This window comes from Athene cunicularia (assembly GCF_003259725.1).
Source record: "Athene cunicularia isolate RWA chromosome 7 unlocalized genomic scaffold, athCun1 chr7_part1, whole genome shotgun sequence".
NCBI lineage: Eukaryota > Metazoa > Chordata > Aves > Strigiformes > Strigidae > Athene > Athene cunicularia.
Window position 1 is genome coordinate 16,595,715 of NW_020799107.1, and position 21,612 is coordinate 16,617,326.

A 21,612-nucleotide genomic window follows, 5' to 3' on the forward strand; every position below is an offset into this window, starting at 1 on the left:
TGATGTTTCTGAAAATTTTCTTTATCTGCCATAACAAATAATTGTCACTACTGTCCTTAAAACTCTATTTAGGGAAAAATCGTTTTTCTGAGCAGAAATTTCAAACACAGTAGGTTCCAGCTCAAGAGTAGATTTTTCTGGCAAAGACAAGAGTTTGCATTCCTTTTTTGGATCTAATGTTTTGTTTTCCTTGGTACTTCAGTCTCAGGGTTTAAAAGTAGAATTAATAAGTCTGTTCATCTAGAAAATGGAAAACCTTTATCCATGAGAATTGGTTTGCAATTTTTCCTTGAGTAATTTTTACATTTAGTTAAAAAAGTTGCATTGCAGGGTGGTGAAAACTAGTTTCAGCCAGTAATTTCATATTGCTTTGGTCATGTACATAGATATCAAAATACGTAGATATTAATATGTGCTTGCTCAAAAGATGACAGTAGTTGAATTGCCTTGTTCACCATATTATAAAGTAGGAGTTAAATTGGTCAGATTCTGAAATGTCATGTAGATTGATAGGTTGATTGACTGTGATCCTATGGCCCAATCTAAAAGCAACACAGTTCTTAATAATATCATAACTACTTATGCAAGAGATAAACTGTACATAGTGATTTTGCTTCTCTTGTCTAAAATTGAACCAGCTTCTGAACTGTTGAATGTCACTGTTTTAGCTACAAGACCACCAGGGATGTGCCACCAGAATGAATTCCAGTGTCAATCAGATGGCAACTGTATTCCTGCTAACTGGGAATGTGATGGCCATCTTGACTGTGCAGATGGCTCAGATGAACATCATAGATGTCCTGCCAGGACCTGTCCTCCATCTCTTTTCCACTGTGATAATGGCAACTGTGTCTATCGAGCATGGATCTGTGATGGTGATAATGACTGCAGAGATATGAGCGATGAGAGAGATTGTCCTACTCAACCCTTCCGGTGCCCCAGCTGGCAGTGGCAATGTCCAGGGCACAGTATCTGTGTGAATCTGAGCAAAGTATGTGATAATTCTGCCGATTGTCCTAATGGAGCTGATGAATCCCCATTGTGCAGTAAGTTACTGTTCAAGCATCTACTATAGCCTACTAAGTGCTATGGCTTCAGAAAGAAGTGGAATATTTGGCATGCTGTATTTAATGCAGCAATATTTCTAGCAGAAATTGTAAGCATGCTGAAATTAGAACTCAAATTACTAAGTGGAAACTTTCACTTGCTTGCAGTGAAAAGAGACTAACGAAGATCACCAATTAATTCATTAGCTAAGTCCAAAGTTGTGCTCTGAATTCAGATGTGACTTCCACTGTCTTCAATATAGGTTTTTATATAGCAATATGGGAATGCGCTTTGTGTTCCTGAACACATTCACTAAAGCATGGTATGCTTTAAGTTCAGATGAAATGTGATTCAGTCCTTAATATTTTCTTTTAAATTTCTAACATCAAAAATCATGAAAAAAATCTAAAAGCTCACATGTAGCCAGAATTTGTATTTACGTTGATTATGAACTGATTTAAGCATAACCTTTTTCTTTCTTTCCTTCTTTCCTCTTCTCTTTAATCAATGACATTCTCAGATGAACCCCAGCCAGGTATGATTATAAATGATTTAAATTATTGTTTATTAATACAATTTTAGGTTTAAAGTGATACAGTAAATGTTTGTATATTTCTGTCTAGCTTTTAAAAATTTGTTGAATGCTTAGACAGCATTCTGTTTAGCATTCATTTAATGGGATTCGGTAGTACGTACTATGTTGTTACCTGTCTTCATGTGCATTGTGTCTGTTACATTTTGCATAAGGGCCTCAGTCCAGTCTCACGTTGCATAAATGATGATTGTGCAGTCATGTTTTAATGCCATTACAAAGTATTAAATTGAACATAAGAAACTTTTGTTAACTATTTGCTAATTTCCTGCCCCAACCCCATTTCAGATCAGGAGAGCTGCTCTGACAATAATGCTGGATGCACTCATGAATGTATTCAAGGTCCCTTTGGAGCTCAGTGTACCTGTCCTATTGGATACCAGCTTGCAAATGACTCCAAGACATGTGAAGATATTAATGAATGTGACCCTCCCGGCTTTTGTAGTCAGCATTGTTACAATGAGAGAGGTTCTTTTAGGTGTTACTGTGATGAAGGATACATTCTAGAAACCAATGGGAAGACTTGTAAAGCAGCAGGTGAGGAACACTGATGTCAACTGAAAGAATGACAGTGGTGTCTGGAAAATGTCCAGCTTTGCCATTTTCATATGATATCTTTTAAAAGAGCTGATGTAAACAGCCACTTAAAGTTGTTCATGGCAGATGACCTTCAGTATTAAAATTCTCAGCTGAGGGGTTAATTGGAAACTATTATTTCCTTGAAATAATATATTTAAATTAACTGTAATTTTTAACCCTGGCATGGTCAAAATCATATTCTGGAGAAAAGAAATGCCAGGCACCTGTAAGCCATAGGTTAAAATTTGCTTTTTATGAAGTTCAGTGCTCAGAGTGTTTAACTCCCAGCCTTTCACAAGATTTGACCTAGTGCCTATGCCATACTTTGTTATTTTTTAAAGAGCAGATAACACTGACAAAGCCTTAGCTGTCCTTTTTTTCTGTGTCTGTTATGTAGTGCACTAACAGTACAGAGGAGCCACACACCCAGTGGAGTTTGTCACTACAGTTTTTCCTGGTTTAGGGATATACTCAGGCTGTGGAAGACTCTTACAATTTATCTGCAAATAAGTTTGGCTTTATAGGGAGCTTCTCATAGTTGGCTGTCTTTATGGTTGCTATTCTTCAGTTGTTTTTCAGCAGCTTATCAGTGTAAACTGCTGCACAGCCATCTAACCACAGCAGCCTGTGGCTCTTCTGTAATCTCTTTATTCTCCTCCCTGGTCTCCATGCAGTCTAAAAGAGGGAGAAAAGAGCAGACTAGCTAAACAGGAGGAAAAGCCAGGCTGAGTAGAATAACTGATGGTATGAAGAACTTTGGGGCTTGAATCAGGACTGGTAGCTGAGAGTGGCTTACTGAGGAATAAGGGTTGGATGTCAGCATCAAACTTGTTTGACAGTGGGGAAGAGGACTCAAGGTCCAGATATGAGACTGGAAGAGGAATCTTGTAGAAAGACTAAATGATGGAGAAAGGGTGAGGAAAAGCAATGGTAGATCCAAAAGTCAGGGTGAACAGCCTGGATATAATAAAATAGCTTGGCTTGAGAATTGATTTGAATTTGTTCTTTCAATATGTATGTCTAGATACAATAGCTTTGAGGCTATACAGCCATGCCAAAATTACTCAGTGTTTCCTTTTCTTACAGAATTACTGTTGAATAGCTTATTGGTTTATTTTAATTTCTTTTCCTTTGACAGAGTCTGGGAATCTTCTTTTACTGGTGGCAAGTCGTAACCAAATTGTTGTGGACAACATCACCTCTCAGTCACACAGTATTTATTCTCTGGTTCGGGATGGGAGGAATATTGTGGCTATTGATTTTGATTCAGTCACAGATCGTATCTTTTGGTCTGATACAACACAGGATAAAATTTGGAGTGCTTTTCAAAATGGGACTGACCGAAAAATAGTAAGTTTTTCTGAATTATTCCTGTCTCTTTGTTGCAGAGAGAAAAATGAAGACACTGTATCTCCAGTTAACAAAGGGAAAGAGGGAAATCCCAGTGTCGTAAGAAGAGAGATAACAGACAAAGTGAAACAATTTTATAGATACTAAGCCAGCATTTCATATAGCTTTTTGAAAAAGAAAACTGAAGGCTTTCAAGAGGAACGTTTTTAACATCAGGCTATAAGTGGATTTCCTATTAGTAGATGCTAACTTCTTCAGTAGGCCCACTGAAGTTAGTAGGAGTGTTTGAGTATATGCTTTGTCAGCACTTTGAATGTCTACATTATGACTCATTTTGCATAAGAGACCTAGAAAAGGTTGGACATTTGGTTCCCCATTTTCCATATCTATAGAAATAGAAAGGGTAAAAATATAATATCAACTGGTTTGTCCCCCTTTTTTTTTTTTTTTTTTTTTTTTTTTTTAAATTTATGTTATTAAACAGGTGTTTGACAGTGGTGTTACCGTGACTGAAAGTATAGCAGTGGATTGGGTAGGTCGCAACCTTTACTGGACAGACTTTGTTCTGGAAACTATTGAAGTCTCTAAAATGGATGGGAGCCACAGGACTGTGCTGATTAGTGAAAATATAACAAACCCGAGGGGACTAGTGTTAGATCCCAGAATTGAGTAAGATTATTTTTTTTTTTTTATGTTTTGTTTTAAAAATATGCATATTTTTGTGATGTAATAGTATTAAAATTTGAGAAATGCCCAAACTGCATTGTAATTGTAAATAACAAGTGGAAGAGAAAACTCAAGACAATTTTTAAAAATAATGTTGCAGAGTTGATATAATATTTAAATTCATATGGTAATTATTTGTAATCTTTTTCTCTGTTTCACTGTAACAAGATGTTTTTTCTGTGTAAAATGGATTTTCCTACGTTTGCTTCTTAGTTAAGAACAATTAATTCAAAATTCTGATGTATGATTATCAGTTGGTGATACATCACAAACTTACCTACTTAACAGCAGAAGTAGGGAGCTGAAAGTCCCCCTGTACTCTGCTCTGGTGAGGCCACACCTGGAGTATTGTGTCAGGTTTTGGGCACCTCAATACGAGAGAGATATCAAGGTGCTGGAGTGAGTGCAGAGGAGGGCAACGAAGCTGGTGAAGGGCCTGGAGAATAAATCCTGTGAGGAGCAATTGAAGGAGCTGGGACTGTTCAGTTTGAGGAGGAGAAGGTTGAGGGGAGACCTCATCACTCTCTACAACTACCTGAAAGGACAGTGTAGAGAGGTTGGTGCTGGTCTCATCTCACAGGTAATTAGTGACAGAACAAGGGGGAATGGCTTTAAACTGCAACAGGGGAGGTTCAGACTGGACATTAGGAAAAAATTTTCACAGAAAGAGTGGTCAGGCAGTGGAATAGGCTGCCCAGGGAGGTGGTGGAGTCACCATCCCTGGATGTGTTTAAGGGTGGTTTAGATGAGATGATGTGGGATATGGTGTAGGGGAGAACTTTGTAGAGCAGGGCTGATGGTTGGACTCGATGATCCCAAGGGTCTTCTCCAACCTGAATGATTCTATGTAATATAATGTGATATGTCTACCTGGGAAGGAACAAGTTCCTTTGTAGCCCCGAGTCTAAAATAATATTAATATTGTATAGATAATTATCAAAAATCACCTTCCCATTTCAGACAGCAAGTGGCATAGAGTAAATGGAATGTTATGATTTGAACTGCTCATGTACGAACTTTTACTGGTTTTTGAGCTCTTCGGTCCCTTGAACTCTTTACTGCCAGGCATGTGGGGCGCTCTGGTTATAGTACTGTTAACTTTATCAATGCATGCTTGTAAAAGTACAAACACATATCAAATTTTTACTTGGCAACTGGAGAATCAGATTATGATCAACACAAAACCAGTGATAACAGTTTCTATGTGCTGCTATTATTGACAAATGAAAACAGCAGTAGAAGTATTAAAAGAATTTTAAAAACAAAAATATATTAATATCTTGTGTATTGGCAAAATGAAGAATTTAGTAGTATCATTGTGTAGGACTTTTCTTAAAAAGATTGGTTTTGTTTTTTGATTAGAGAGTTTTCATGTAATGTTTCTCAAGAAGCAGGTAGGGTTTTTTTCAGATTGGTAACCACAAGTTACTTTTTTCAGTGCTCATGTAATGTTCTGGACTGACTGGGGCCAAAACCCTCGAATTGAAAAAGCCAGCATGGATGGCAAAATGCGAACAGTGATTATTAACAATAAAATTTACTGGCCCAATGGACTCTCCATTGATTACCCAAATAAACTTCTCTATTTTGCTGATGCTTATCTTGATTATATTGATTTTTGTGATTACAATGGAAACAACAGACGGCAGGTGGTTGCAAGCGATCTGGTAAGACTTTAATAAGAAACTGTTGTTTTCCTATGTCCTTGCTGATAGTGCTTAAAAATGTATTTGCATTGTTGTAGACTTGGATGTATTTTTCTTCAGAATACTTGGGTGAAACAGATATGAATTATTTTAGCTGCTTGCTAGAGCCAGAAAAAGAATTGCATATCTTATTCACAGTTTCTCAGAAGATCTTCAACAGAACCCGAAGTTGAGTGTAGACTTAGTGCTTTAGATCTTTCTCATTTGTTCTGTCTGTGTGCATAAAGACTAAAGGTGGCATCTGAAACTGCTGATACTAGCTCATGCATTTGCTGTAGGCAAATACAGTACAAAAAAAAAAAAAAGGAAGAAATTTCCCCGGTGACCTTCTGTGAGTGATGATTGCTACTGTTATGGGTAGCAGTGAAGGGTTTTGTGCTGCAAGGGCTTTCTGTGTGCAGGGCACTTCATGGAGACCATGGCTTTTACAGGCTATCTCGCAATGAAGTGCTGCTGGCAGCTTGTAGCACTGTCCCTGTACCAGTGCAATACTTCAGATGTTTGGTTGGTACAGGTAAACTGGTATAAGTAACCACATTATATTTTCAAGAATTGAAACTTGGGATTTTATTTTTGACTAGAAAGACAGTTCTTCTGAAATAGGAGCCAGTGCAGTCTGTCTTGCCCAGCTCCTAGTTTTCTGAAATTTAGATAAGCCACCTTCTTCAACTCTCTGGTAAATTATCAGAGATGCAAGATCTTGACAGGTCCATAACTCTCACTAGAAACTTCCTCTTACGCCCTCGAAAATCTGCAGTTGGGTCTTTATCTGTTGGTTCTCTGTGTTCTGCCTTATACTTCTTTGTTAATTCCTCATGCTGTACATCTCACAGGGTCTATTTAGTATTTTAATTTTTAAAAAACTTGTGTTTCTCCCATAATTAATGTCTTGTTTTCAGGCAATAGATGATATTTCATGTTCTTTTTCTGAAAAATATCTTTTGATGCCATTTTTTTTCTTTTTTTTTTCTATTTTATTTTATGCTCAGCTCTTTTGTTACTTCATTGCAAGCATTACATATACAAATCTCCAGAACTAAATAGATAAACATCCTTGCCTTTTAGATATTGCAGCATCCACATGCTCTAACTGTATTTGAAGATTTTGTGTACTGGAGTGACCGCTATACTAATCGAGTAATTCGAGCCAATAAATGGCATGGAGGAAACCAGACAGTTATGATTTATAACATTCACCAGCCACTGGGGCTTGTGGCAGTCCATCCTGTAAAGCAACCTGCTGGTAAGCTCAGCAAAACAACATTGGTAATTACAAAAATAAGCCATGCAATAATGTCATGCATAGGCACTCCTGGTATCAGTCTTATCAGCAAATGGCTTGTGTTAAAACAAGCAAATAATTCATACTATTAACTTGCAACCGAAGGTCATTTCAGCCTGTCCAACCTGCTGAACCAGCCTGTCCAGAACTGGTGTTTAGGGAAGTAACCTAGGCAGCATGTAAGCATAATGACTAGCCCAAAAGAATAATAGGGAACTAGTATGTGCCATTTTCTTGCACTTTATTTTTGATTGTTTTTATATGAAAATTTAAGCATTTTTGGAAAGCATTTTAATTTTTAAAATTTGTCTCTCTGGCATACCAGACTCAGTTCCTTTTATGTTAATACTATTGTTCTTTTAGATAAGATTACCATCATCAACATTCTCTGAAAGCCCTTTTGCATTGTTTTACTTAATGAAATAATAATAATAGTAAACAACCCCCTTAACTGCATTTAAGATTGCCTCTGAGATCATGTGCAGGTAATCTTTTGCAGATGAAAGACTGTAAAAAAAATTAAAAAAAAAAATATTTTTTTTTGTTCTTTGTTAGGTAAAGTTAACTTCCAAATCAGACTTTTTGTCATTTCAAGGCATGACTTTAAGAGTGGGAAATATATTGACATGAACATTGTCTTTCATTTTCTGCTATATTTCTTGTGTATGGAATGTTTCTTATTAATAAATATTACAATGACTTCTTTTTACCTTTAAAAACTTTCATACAGGGCAGGGTGAAGACTTACATCTAAATAAGACTCTAGTAATTTCAGCACTATATTTGTTTTGGAACAAAACCTTCCTCAATCATGTTCAGAACTAAAGCCACTTAGCATGCTCACTGCAAATTGTTCAGTAACCCGATGTTGCCATTAATTTGTACATCATAGTTCTGGTTTAAGAGGTTTTATTTTGCAAACCAGGGTTTAAAAAACTTTCTACCACTAGTGGAGAAAATAGTTTACTTTTCTTCACTGTATTAAATTAGTATATTTTATGATTTTTTTTTAATGTGGCCAGACAGAGAAGAAGGAAATAAAGCACTTGCAAAACAGCAAAACATGTTGATGTTTACAAATGAAGAAGTAATTATTTGCTGATTGAAACTCAAGATGCAGTATTAAAACTGTCATCTACTCTCCTTTTTTTGTAAATCATTAGATCTTACACCAACTAGAGTTTAGATTTGTTATACTGATAGGATGAATAATTTTCTTACAGTTTGAGTTCTGAGTTTATGCCGTTGTTTTATAGTCATCTTGTTATTTTGTTTTCAGTTCTTGTTAGGAACAATTGTCTTGTTTCCTGGAACTTCCAGGCCTGCTGCAGTACTCAAAATCTGATTTTAATTTTCTTACAAGGATGACTCATCCTGAGAAATCCTATTTATCAGCAAGTTTGTGGAAGTAATCTAAATGGTTGAATTTTAGTATATTATAATAATAATTATAATTATGATAATAACAATAACAACAATAATAATAATAATAATAATAATAATAGTAGTAGTAGTAGTAGCAGTCAGTAGAGACCTTCTTCACTGTCTTTTTTACATTTTACAATCTCAGACTGACAGTTCCAAAGTGATCCAAGAAATTATGCATTGAAGTCCCACTACCTTTGAATGAGATGTAGGCATCTCTTTAGCTTTCTCCAAGAAATTTCACTAAATAATTTAAATCCCCCATCTAGAAGGGTTATAATGATTAAAGACTGAAAATTCCTCAGGCCTCCTGCTGCAGGTAAGAAACGTTTGAAAAAGAGTTTGAAAGATTTTCTGTGATGCAGAAAAATTGAAAGACCACTGTGATAATAGCACTGGTTTTACATGAAAGATTATATCCTATTACAAGTGTATTGTATTGCTTGTGTTTCTTGGAAATAATTTTTTAATTTTAAGAAAATAGCAAAACTCATTAAGTACTGGGTTGATATTATCAGTAGCAATAAGATTGAATATTCTTTCCAGTTGCTAACATTGTTACAGTTGCTAATACTATCTTTTTTCTTATCAGGTATCAATTCTTGTGCATCATCCCCCTGTAGCCACCTCTGCTTGCTTTCTTCATCAGGACCACTTTTCTTTTCCTGTGCTTGTCCTTCAGGATGGATGCTTTCTCCTGATAACAGGAACTGCATGAGAGGTAGGGCAGTAAAAATGAGAGATGAAAAAAAAAAGATCAGAAACTGACAAATCCATCCATTGTCAGGCAAAAAGCATACTTCAGATCTGTGAGCTGCTGCTCATGAAATCAAAATCTGGGGCCATTCCAAGCAGATTTAATTTAGGATGCATGGAATGTACTTGGCCTAAAGGTTTGGAGCCACGTTGTGGAATGAACTCAGTCAGAGATTCAGACGCTTCATTTGGGGTAAATGGATTTTTTTTTTTTCCACTTGAAATAAACCACATTATAAAATTTCTCAACACATTGAATGTTTCGCTGTTGGAATACATCTGGAAGGAGCTTAGTATCAGTTAAAAATGAAAACATACTCTGGCTAAATTTTTCATACTAAAAATGAAAATATTCAGCCTGGAAGCCTGTTTATAAGAATTACAATTGTGAGAATGTCAGCATGCAGGACTAGAAGTGACTTTCTTGATCACTCAAATCTGTTTCCTTCTTGTCCTTGACTACCATATCATATGTCCCCTTTCACCAGTCAAGCTCCAGTTTAAGATTAATTTAGTTTCTTGCCCCTAAAACTCAACAAACCTCACAATTTTGATATTTGGAAACCTTCCATTTTTCTGTTCAAATACAGTCTTTCCCCAGTTTATGCTCATTTCTTATGCCATTTTTGTTCATTAGGATAAACAGTATCAGTATTCTTCATTCCTGGTATATATTCTGTTGTATAAATTTGAAGCAACTATCACTTTCTTTCTCAGCCTGTATTTTGTTAAGAAGTAAGTCACTATCTTCTGGTTCCATCTGATCAGGAGAGATGCTCTCTCTGTTCCTCACCACTCTCTTCAGCCTGTCTGAAATAATGCATTTTGGAATTCACATAAAAATTCACAGCTTGAACTTTTTCCCTCCCCAGTATAAAAAATTAGTATGTCAAATGCAGGAGTTCTAGAAACACAGCCTAAAATGACGGATGCTACAGGTGATGCAGCTGTAACAGAGATAACCTTTGCAAACAAAACTTCATATCAAAAAGCACCACTGAACTTTCTTTGAACAGTCCACAGACCTCAATGATCTGTAAAAATATTTTAACAAAATAATTTAAAAAAAAAAATTCTAATTACTGGCAAGTTGACCAGAATTTTGACCAGATTAATTTTGTCAGATGAAACTTTCATTATTAATTTTTCCATGAGTTGTACAGATATAAAGTGTGCTTTGGTGCTTTCCTAATAAGGAAGCTTCAAATCATTGAAATTTAAGTAGAAATTATCTGTGGGATGAGCTAACACTAGAAATCTCTTGTCAGGTCTTGTCTAGACCCTTTTCTTTTAAAGCTATGTACATTTTGAAAGTCGGATCGCACTCTTTTCCTGCTTGATACTTAGAAGTGTGTTCTATAAAGAGCTGTATTGCATTCATGTTTTTCTTAGCAGTAAGAGCATTACCAATTCATACAATCTGAAATGAAGTGCAAGTTTCTTTAATCTCTTAAAAAGAGAGTTTCTTCTAGAAACCTGTACTGGTTTTAGTATGTGCGGCCTTATGGAGGGAGTATGATGGAAGTATGATGAAAGAAGTGGAACATGGCAGTGATGAAGCACATGCATGTGTAGAGGTTCTGCCACTGAATCGAGCTATTCATAGTTCTTATCTTTATTTCCCACGTGTTGCAAAGTTCCCTGTGTCTACTTAGGTACAGATCTGACGCTTTTATAAATTACCTAATTACTCAATATAAATTGTGTAAGAAAGTAATAGAAATATCCTTCTGTGAAGCACAATTCTTTTAAACTATGGGCTTATTTTTTCTTTTTAGATTGAATTTATACATTTAAAATTGTATGTAAAAAACATCTATATATTCTGGGAATTTTTTAAAATGCATTTGCTGAAGGTCAACACATCAGAAAAAGTTACTTAAAAATATGCTGATTCCTTTCATGGTAAAATATTTTAATTATTGCTGATGATTACAAAGAAATAGGCATTGCTATTTCTTTTCTAATATTTACTATTATCCTTATCCTTGCTGTCATTCTTTACTTTAATAGGCCAGCACAAACTTTCAGACGAAATATTAAACTGAGCTATATGCACTTTGTTGCTGGGGTCTCTACAAAACAATGATATTGCTCATTTCTGCCTAGTTGGCATATTAAATGCTGCTAACTTCATGTTGATGGAAAGGCATTGATTCTAGGATTGCACTATTTCTAGTTTTACTTAAGATGAAGAATGCTAATATTATAAGATTGCCTTTGCACTTATTTTACTTTAAGTTGCATTTTGGGTTGATGTTAAATATGGTAATGTAGCAAGCTGGCACAGAAACAAAGTAAGGACTGTGTATATTAAAATCTTTATTAATATGGTAAATTTGCATATTTAATATAACAGTACATGATTTTTATACGGATTATTATTTCTCATGTAAACCTGTGTTAAGTTTAAAAATTGCAGAAGTTATATTAATGTCTGATGAAACTATACAGATTTTAGATCTGTATAGCTCAGCAAATTTGCTCTGTTGTCCATTATACAAATGAGGAATAATCATTTGCATAGGTCTTAAAATTAAATGAAGCAATCAGAAAAAAATTTTCTGTAGAATATAATTGGTTTAAATGAGACTGTTGAACTTGTAAAATGCAAACAGTCTAGCCTAGAGAATTCACATATCTGTATTTCAGCAAGATTCACTAGTGTTGTAATGTTTAGAGTTAGAAAGGGAATGATGACTCCAGGGTCTTTTATGGATTGGAACAATTTCACATGAATTTAACTGTTCTTTTCAAATGTTTTATAGAACAACTCTGGCATGCCACATTCTTAGGGGAAAAAAAAAAATGGAAGAAGTACAAGAATTTCGCAGGCAGAGATATGCCTTCAGGCAGTTATTTGCCAAAATGCGATTTTTGTGCTGAGACAAATGATATCTAAGCTTATGTCAAGTTTAAGAAATAGTTCCAGCTTGCCAGAGATATGTATGGAGAATAATTTTTGAGATGTGCAATGATGCTGTGGTTTGTGGTTTTTCATGTCAAAATTTTCACTGCAAAATTTATATAAATGTATTAAGCAGCCAGTAAAGAAAATCAAAACAAAACAAGTCTTTGATCTATAAGAGGAAATGGGTTACACTACCTTCTGCGCAACAGCAGCTCAGTTTCCTAACAGCTTGTGCCTATGGAGAAAAGAGTCTATAATTTGTTCTCCAAAGGCAAAAGCACAAAGAGGGGAATTGGTGTTCAGGAGGTTCTCTTTCCCTGCTTCCTAGTAGATGAGTAATGAAGATGCTGACTCACACTCTACAGTTCTCCAGTGCATTTTCTCAGATCATTTGACTAGGTGTCCTTTGTTAATAACATTTAAGCATAAGGGTCCAAGTTTACCTAAAAGTAAATATACAGAGTGTGTCTACTCCCTTGGAGATAAAACAAAAAATCACAGTACTGCAGTTATATTTAATAATAAAGATGAGCAATTGCTGCTGTGACATTGTACTTTGCTTGTGAGTTCTTCTCATTAGGCGTTAGAACCCATCTCAGGCATGGCCTGGAGAGCCCTCAGAGATTTGTCCTGCTGGTTGCCACTCTGAGATTTGAAAAAGTTGCTCAGAGCAGCTGCGTGAATATTCTTCCCTTGGCCAGCAATGAATGATCCTGCTTTATTTAATTCCTCCTTCTCAGAATTTGCTTGCACATGCATTGTGATTGCACAGGACCGAAACTTTAAATGTTACAATAATTAAAATAATGGATAACCTCACTCCTAGTGAGGGGAAAAACTTATAGGTAAGTGTTTTCAAAACATCACTGGTGACATTTAGCCATTCTCAGCATCAAGGAACTTTTGGGTGGGAGAGGGGAAGCATATCATAGTGCCATTTTTGTGATCAGAAAGAACTCTGAATTACATTATATGTTTTCACAGTTGAACACCCTTTCCTTATTGCTGTGAGAGATAATATAATTTATGGAATTTCTCTGAATCCTGAGGAGAAAACAAATGATGCTATGGTTCCAATAGCAGGAGTTCAGAATGGTGTTGATGTTGACTTTGATGACTCCGAACAGATGATTTATTGGGTTGAAAATCCGGTAAGTTAGTATTTGTGTTCAAAGTGTGCACTAAAATAAGATGTTTAATTTTAAAATAATGTTTTTGACTGAAATATTATATTTGCATTGCAGGTAAGAATTTTAATAAATATAATGGAAAGGAATGAAAGAGGGTTTTTTCTGTGTTCCGGGTTTTTTTTTTTCCCCCTATTATAAGATAAAGCTTCATCTCTTTTGTAAATTAGATTTCATCTTTGTCAACTGAAATATTTGATCAATGCTATTTCTGCTTCAGCCAGGCACATGAACATGAAATATTAGAAAGCACTGACAGAACAGTACTCTCAGCCCCCATTTGCTCTAGTCCACTCTTTCTCCTATCTCTTGACTTAGGTCTTAAACACAGCCAGAACACTTCTCCATGGGAGCTGTACATTGAACACAGTAGCACTAAAAATTAGAATGAAAATACATGCATCTAGTCTGAGCACTTAGTGAAGTCACATAGTAGGGAGTCATCTTTTTCTTTAAATAGAAGAAAATGGTTACAAAGTCACAACAATTTCCAGGTGGCCCATATGGAGCTTATAAATCTAAAAAATAATTTGAACTAGTTTTTAATAGTTGATTATAATTGTTTGGCTAAGCATTTTTAATGCTTGTCTTGAACTAAGAAAAAATGTGTTCCTTAAAGCTGACACCACAAAAAATTCCCAATTTTTGCAGGATGGAAACAAACCTGTGACAGTCTGGGAGATGTATGTGGTAGGGAAACTGCTGATGCAGCAATGTGTTCACTCTTGGAAACTTAAAAGCAATTATTTTTTCAAGAAAAACAGTGCTTAGGTCCTGGAAAAGTGTAATTGTATATAAGGAGGCTTCCATAGTTGTGTTTTACAGAAACAATTCATATTAACTTGTTACCTTTCTTTAACACAAGATTTATGGGTTTTTTTCCCTGTCCAGTTCCCTTACATTTTGAAGGTTTGAAGTAAAAATAAGTTTAAAAGTCACTCATTTTAAAGCCTTTTCTGTGTCACTCATAATTTATTTAATTATTTATTTATTCTTTAAAGTTAGAATACTTAGTTCCATTGAAGTATTTAAAAAGACCTATTTAAGCATACCTTTGCTCAAGGAACTAGATAAATACTCAGGAATCTATTTGAACTGCCATGCAGTCTGGAAAGATGCTTTTGACAGATCTCAGCCAGCAGATACAGCTGACATTCACAAGAGGTTGAACAGTTCTGTAGGTCATGATCTGATACATCCTTTAACAGTGCTGACAAATGAGATACCAGGTGGCTCTGCAAGTTGAGTGCAGATGAGTGCTGTATTTCAGCTGGGTCTTGAGCTGTAAGTTGTAAGTTACCATTTCAAGAGTTACCCTTACGAAGAAACCTGCAAGGATAATCTTAGTCGATTCTTGCTATTACAGCTTACTAAAAATGTGATGGTTCTTAAATATTTATGCATGGAGAGAACACTATTTTCCTTTACTAGATTTCAGGTATATTTTAGGTGGTTAACTGGGGTATTCTGGTAAAAATCTTTAGATAATGAAATATAAATTACAGAAGTGTGACTGTATATAGGTTAAATATATACAGTTCAACCTTATAAAATATAGTAGTTTTATTTCTGTCAACCAGGTTTTGGTTGGTGAACAGTAATGCCTCTCCACACTAGATAATTATGATTTACAATAATATTTTCACCATGTTTATGCATTGACCATATACAAATACATTTCCCTCTACTGGATATTCATTTTGCTAAGAAAAGATTGAAATAAAAAGTAAGTGCTCATGTAGTTGGAATAGAATGGTGTTTCTGTTCTTGACATTTTTTCACTTTTGTGATCTTTTTTCCCAAGGGTGAAATTCACAGAGTGAGGTCAGATGGAGCCAACAGGACAGTTTTTGCTCCAGCAGCTGTTATTGGTGCTCCTATTGGTCTGGCATTGGACTGGATATCTGCAAACCTGTACTACAGTAACCCAGGGACACAGTCAATTGAGGTAGTTATTTGAGAGGGACAGTTAGAAAGTAAGAGCCTAGAATTTTCACTGCAATGTATACACAGTGAAATTAGTAATATGTTTTTTAGTGGAAAACTGAAATCAGATTTATTTTAAAATGCAAACAATCTGTAGAAAAATAATTTAAACAAACTTGAAGATATAAACTGAAATGTGAGCATAGTCAAAAAGATTGCAAGCGCTGTATATCCTGGGAACTTTATCTGTGCATAGATTTCCCCTCTGCCTTCCCCCCTTCAAATCATTAGGCTTCTTTTGTTTGACATACAACCTCTCTGATCACTAGAGTTGTTATTATTATTATTATCCCAATGCAGTGCATCTCACAGTAAAGGAATATTGCTATCAAATGCAATAAGATCCACTCCCGAATGCTTTGGTACCATATTATGTAGCTTTTTGGAGGCTAGCAGTCTGATGGTGTGTGAAGGATAAAAATGCTACTTAGTATAGGGAAATAGAGGATAAGCAATATTTAATAATACAGAAATTACTGTGAATAAGCCCGGTCACTAATGTTCTTGTTTCAAAATATGAATACATACTATTAAATTAAAAGGCAACTAATTTAAGCAAATAAAATGGAATGCTTTCTAAATCAGCATTTCATCAACCTGTTCAACCTGTAATATTTCAAGATCTTATGGAAGCTGAAGGATTAACTATTTTTATACCTAGGATGCTTAGTTGTTAACACAGGCAGGTTCTGAGCTGCAAGCAGCTCATTCAAGTGGTGCATGTTAGAGAAGGGAGATGGTTAAAGTACAGAAAAATGTGCTTTCTCTTCATAGTATTTGAGAGAGTCTTCTGCAATTTCAGCTCCCTGTCGATTTAGGCTTCCTTCCTTTAATTTGAAAATCTATCATAAATTCTGTATTACATGCTCTGATGAGTTCGATGTTTTCATAGGTCCTGAAGCTGCATGGTGATGTAATGTACAGGAAAACACTGATTACCAATGATGGCACCTCTCTGGGAGCTGGCACACCGATTGGTTTGACAGTTGATCCAGCAAGAGGGTAAATTTCCAAAATTACTGTTGTTTTGCACATGACTCTATTTTACACATTTTTCTTGATTTTTAGTCTTCAGCTTCCATCCTGGATTTGACATGGTTTTATTTTTTTTGTATTTGTGCAGAATTTATTTACCTTTTTTAAGCCCTAGAAAATAATTTCATGGCTTCATAAATTGTTGCATAGATGTTCATTCTCCTTAATTTACCATATACTTATATGGTATTTTTTTAAATAAAAAGGATCTCAGAATATTATGATTGTGAAAAAAATGGCAACCCAGAGTAAACAGAACTCTAGTCTTTCTTTATAATGTCTTGTGATGTCTCTCTTGAGGCTATCTATAGTAGAAAGACACACTACATGGGAAGACTGTCACATGTTAAATAGCATAGCACTAAATATGATTTTACTACTTTCTCCCCGAAAAAGCTGTAATTTGCTCTTTTCCAACAGAGTACTCAAAATTGCAATATGATGCCTTTAAAAAAAAATATAAGTGTTCCATAGGACCATATTAATAATGAGACAGCTCATATGCTGGTGACTTGGCAGGTTTTCAGATGAATTGATGCCTGACTTTTTGTCCCTAGCTGTGAATCTGGCAGCCATGTGCCCTAGGTGTTCTTTAGCAACTGAGGCCAAAGTGGTGCACATATTCCCCAGAGCCAGATAATGGAATTCTGTTTCATAGATTTTTTAACTTGTAGTTTTAATTCCAAATTGGAACCAAACTCACTGCTGAAACCTTGCAGCCATGTGTGGAAAAAAAAATTTTTAAATTACTATTCTGCTTTCTTGTCCTAATAGTCTACTGAGTTTACTTGCTGACAGTGTTGTGGGATGATAGAGGGGAGGTTATAGATTTCTAAAAATTACTTAACAGACATTGTTCTCTTTTCCGAGAGAAACAGGCATTTTTCTTTTTTAACAGAACAAGATTTTTTCTCTTTTTTCAAGCAAGATCTCTTTTTCATTGTGACCTAGTTCAAAGTAATCTCTGTTCAGCATGTACTGAAGTATTTGGGTGATGAAGGAGATGGATTTAAGCATATGCTCAACTGACTCTTGAGCATATCGTTGATGTCTGTTACCAGCTTTGCGAACAGATGTGATAATGTGTGTTACAGGAAGCTTTACTGGACAGATCAAGGAACTGACACTGGAGTCCCAGCAAAGATTGCCAGTGCAAACATGGATGGATCAGGCATACAAACTCTCTTTACTGGCAACCTGGACCATGTAGAGTTCATTACCATTGACATTAAGGAACAAAAATTGTACTGGGCTGTCACAAGCACAGGAGTGGTAAGAGATATTTTTTTTAAGAATAGATATTTTACCTGTTCCCCTATCTTTGCATCTGTGGTAATTACTCACATGAGTAATTCAATTACTGGGAGCTGCCAGATTGAGCAAAATCCAAATAACTGTTGTTACTAATTACCATTAAAAATATATGATGAATTTGAATAAAAATCCAAAAATCATTATTGGCATCCTGCTGACCCTTTCCTGCCTGCCTTGTACATAAAGATCTCATGCATGAAGAGTTTTTGGCAGCATATATTGCCTTTTAATTTTGTATTGTAACCTTGAACTTTTATTATAAAAAATGTAATATTAAGCTTTAAACTGATTTCTTAGATTGAGAAAGGCAATGTGGATGGTACAAATCGTGTGACTCTGGTGGTTCATCTTTCTCATCCATGGGGAATTGCTGTGTATGATACCTTTCTGTACTATACTGATCGAGATTATGAAGTTATTGAACGAGTTGACAAGTCCACTGGAGCAAACAAAGTGGTACTGAGAGATAATGTCCCAAGACTGAAGTGCCTACGTGTATATTACAGAGACAGTGAGTATCTGCTAAAGAGGTGTTTCAGGATATCCACCTTGTGGAGACTTGAGCTTCCCTCAGGAACAGAATGCATGCTCTTTCAAAGGAAAAGGTTTGATTTAGGCTTTCAGGAAAAGTGTCAGAAGCACTTTACCTGGTTTGTGTAAAGAGATATTCTGCCTTACAGTTAAAGCATCTAATTGGCACGTGTGTTTGGGCTGTTTGGAAATTAATTGCCAATTTCAACCTGTATGTTTGAAGTGGCATATGTCAGCTCAGAATAAAATTTATTAATTGAAATAAAAACCATTAGAATCAACACATTTTTGCCAACAAGAAACAAGCATATTTATTCCGGTTGCATAAAATTATGGACTTCTGGAGGCGATGAAGTCATCGAAGGCAGTTTTGGCCTCGCCTTGGTTTCTGAAGCGTCTCCCACACAGGAAGCTGTCGAGATGCTTGAAGAAGTGAGTCGGCGGGCTTGAGGTCTGGTGAGTATGGTGGATGAGACAGAGTTTTATAGCCCAGTTTGTTCAACCGTTGCAACATTGAAAGTGCAATGTGTGGTTGCGTGTTATCGTGGAGAAGGATTGGACCCTTTCTGTTGACCATTTGGGTGCAGCTGTTGAAGTTTCTGGTGCATTTCATTGATTTTTCTGGACGTACTTCTCCGCTGTGATCGTTTCACCCGGATTCAGTAGCTGTGATGGATTAAACCAGCAGCAGACCACCAGACAGTCAGCATGACCTTCTTTTGGTGCAGATTTGGCTTTAGGAAGTGCTGCGGAGCTTCATTGCAGTCCAACCACTGAGCCGATCATCGCCAGTTATCATATAGCATCCATTTCTCATCGCACATCACAATACGGTTGAGAAACGGGTCGTTTTGGTTGCGAAAAAGAAGCACCAACAATACTTCAAAATGGCGACTGCTGTGATTCTAATTCAATTCATGTGGCACGCATTTGTCGAGCTTCTTTGACTTTCCAATCTTCTTCAGATGCTCAGAAACAGTTGATATGCTTACCCCGAGTTCTTTTGCAAGTTCTCAAAGAGCTGTGCATGTATCTGTGTCCACCAGAGCCTTCAGTTCATCATCGTCAATAGCAGAAGGACATCTGCGACCTTCTTGATCTTCAAGGTCGAAATCGCCATGTCGAAATTTTTGGAACCAAAGTCGCACTGTCCGTTTGTTAACACTTCCCTGGCCATATACCTCATTGACGTTTCGAGCAGCTTGCGCTGCATTACATCCAAGTTTGAACTTGTAGAAGTAGATCTGTCGAAATTGCTGTTTTGACATCTGAATTTCAAACCTCCAAAATTTGTCAAAAACGCAGTTTATATTATAATTTAATTATACAGCATGAAAGTTCATAACATGAACTTTTCAAAAATATATAACAGTACGCCAGTCGAGAAGGTACTATTCCTGAAACATATACAATAAAAATTACAAAACAGAAATTAATTTCTGAACAGCCTATAGTTTTACTAAAATGTTATCAATGTGATATTGACTAAATAATTGATTTAGTCTGATTTTTGACCTCAGATAAATTGATCTTAGATAAAAAGAAACCAGCAAATTAATTGCTAACACTTATGGGCTAAAATGTACAGTGATTAAGATCTTTATTTTTGTCAGCTGTATTTTAATACTATTGCAAGTATATGAATTTGGTTATATATCCTTGGGAATTTGTGAAGTTCAGATTTTTGTCTTGCCATGTGTGTCTTTCACAGATTCTGCTGGTTCCTCAAATGGCTGCAGTAATAATATTGGAGTTTGCCAGCAGCTTTGCCTGCCTGTACCTGGGGGATTATTCTCCTGTGCTTGTGCTACTGGCTTTCAGCTAAATCCTGATAACAGAACCTGTTCCCCGTACAGTTCATTTGTAATTGTTTCTATGCTTTCTGCAATTAAAGGATTTAGTTTAGAGACATCTGATCACTCTGAAGCCATGGTACCACTGGCAGGAAGAGGTATGTGAGTATTATAGTAGGAAAAAAGCCTTATAATGCCTAGTATTTTGGCATTTCTTGCTGGCATATCAGGTGTTTCAAGTAAGTTAATTTATATGAAAAATAAATAATTATTACTTTTCAAAATATTTCAGGACGAAATGCACTTCACGTGGATGTTCACATGCCTTCTGGTTTCATATACTGGTGTGACTTCAGTAGCACAATTTCTTCTCAGAATGCAATACGTAAAATTAAACCTGATGGTTCTTTTTTTAGAAATGTTGTTACAAATGGAATAGGACGAAATGGAATCCGTGGCATTGCAATTGACTGGGTAGCAGGTAAGCATAGTTGAATTTAGAAGAACGTTATTCTTTACAGATTGAAAAATTTTTAGACTAACATAAGCAGATCCTAGTGGAATATTTTGAATGGAAGTCCTGTGAATCTAATTTGTATGTCTGTAGACTGACTTTAAAACGAGAAAGTAGTGAATGTCTCCTATGTTTGTATATATGTGCAAAAATAAAGTTTATCACAGCACATGTATTGCACTTTTCCTCTCGTGATGCTTTCATATTTGTCTTAGGTGTCTCTTGTCTGTGTCTTCATAAGTAGCTGTTATCCAGTGTACTACTATACTTTACATGTTTTTCACTATGGTAGTAACAGAGAAGAGTGTAAAAACATTGTCTGATGACAATGTTAATAAGAAAGAAGGACCCTTCATCTACCCTCAGATTGCTATGTACAAATCCTATAAATTATAATGGAAAGTAAAGAAGACAAAATAAATACTTTATCTTTGAACTTTAATCTCCCCACTTGCACTTCCTGGTCCCATTTAAACATATCAGAGATTAATTAAAATATTAACTCTTCAGAAAGTGTTCATCAACTCTTAAGTGTCTGACTGTTGCCATTAATACCTTTATTTTATATGTATACATACTATATGTATGTTTTGCAAAAGTTCTTCTGTTGATTGATTGGCTTGTTGGGATAAGTTTTAGAGTAGTCATCTGCTATATACACTTAATTTAGTTACTGTATACAGTGCTATGCACTGCAACATTGATTTTTATAGTTGTGTGTTGTAAAAAGTAAAGGAATAAGAGTATGGAAGGGCAAGCCAAAGGCTTAGATTAAAAAAAAGAAGTAGTACACCTAATGAACAACTGTAGTTAATGCACTTTTGATCTTGATCTTCTAAATGAGAATTTAGAAATTAATTGACTATTATCAGTTTGGG

General features: G+C 35.6%; 1 protein-coding gene across 8 annotated transcripts in view; it reads left to right on the forward strand.

Moving 5' to 3' along the window:
• LRP2 (LDL receptor related protein 2) overlaps positions 1–21,612 on the forward strand; it is a 127,949-nt gene that overhangs the window by 55,038 nt on the left and 51,299 nt on the right. For 4 of the 8 annotated variants that reach the window (XM_026852697.1, XM_026852699.1, XM_026852698.1 and 1 more), the window contains exons 25-39: positions 669–1,046; positions 1,568–1,582; positions 1,928–2,176; positions 3,357–3,568; positions 4,053–4,237; positions 5,733–5,961; positions 7,066–7,243; positions 9,300–9,428; positions 13,359–13,525; positions 15,366–15,509; positions 16,440–16,549; positions 17,677–17,854; positions 18,194–18,407; positions 20,139–20,378; positions 20,513–20,701. In XM_026852697.1, the coding sequence (XP_026708498.1) occupies positions 669–1,046; positions 1,568–1,582; positions 1,928–2,176; positions 3,357–3,568; positions 4,053–4,237; positions 5,733–5,961; positions 7,066–7,243; positions 9,300–9,428; positions 13,359–13,525; positions 15,366–15,509; positions 16,440–16,549; positions 17,677–17,854; positions 18,194–18,407; positions 20,139–20,378; positions 20,513–20,701 (2,817 nt within the window). The remainder of the gene's footprint in view (positions 1–668; positions 1,047–1,567; positions 1,583–1,927; positions 2,177–3,356; positions 3,569–4,052; positions 4,238–5,732; positions 5,962–7,065; positions 7,244–9,299; positions 9,429–13,358; positions 13,526–15,365; positions 15,510–16,439; positions 16,550–17,676; positions 17,855–18,193; positions 18,408–20,138; positions 20,379–20,512; positions 20,702–21,612) is intronic. The other 4 variants (XM_026852700.1, XM_026852702.1, XM_026852704.1 and 1 more) reach the window with 1 other exon arrangement.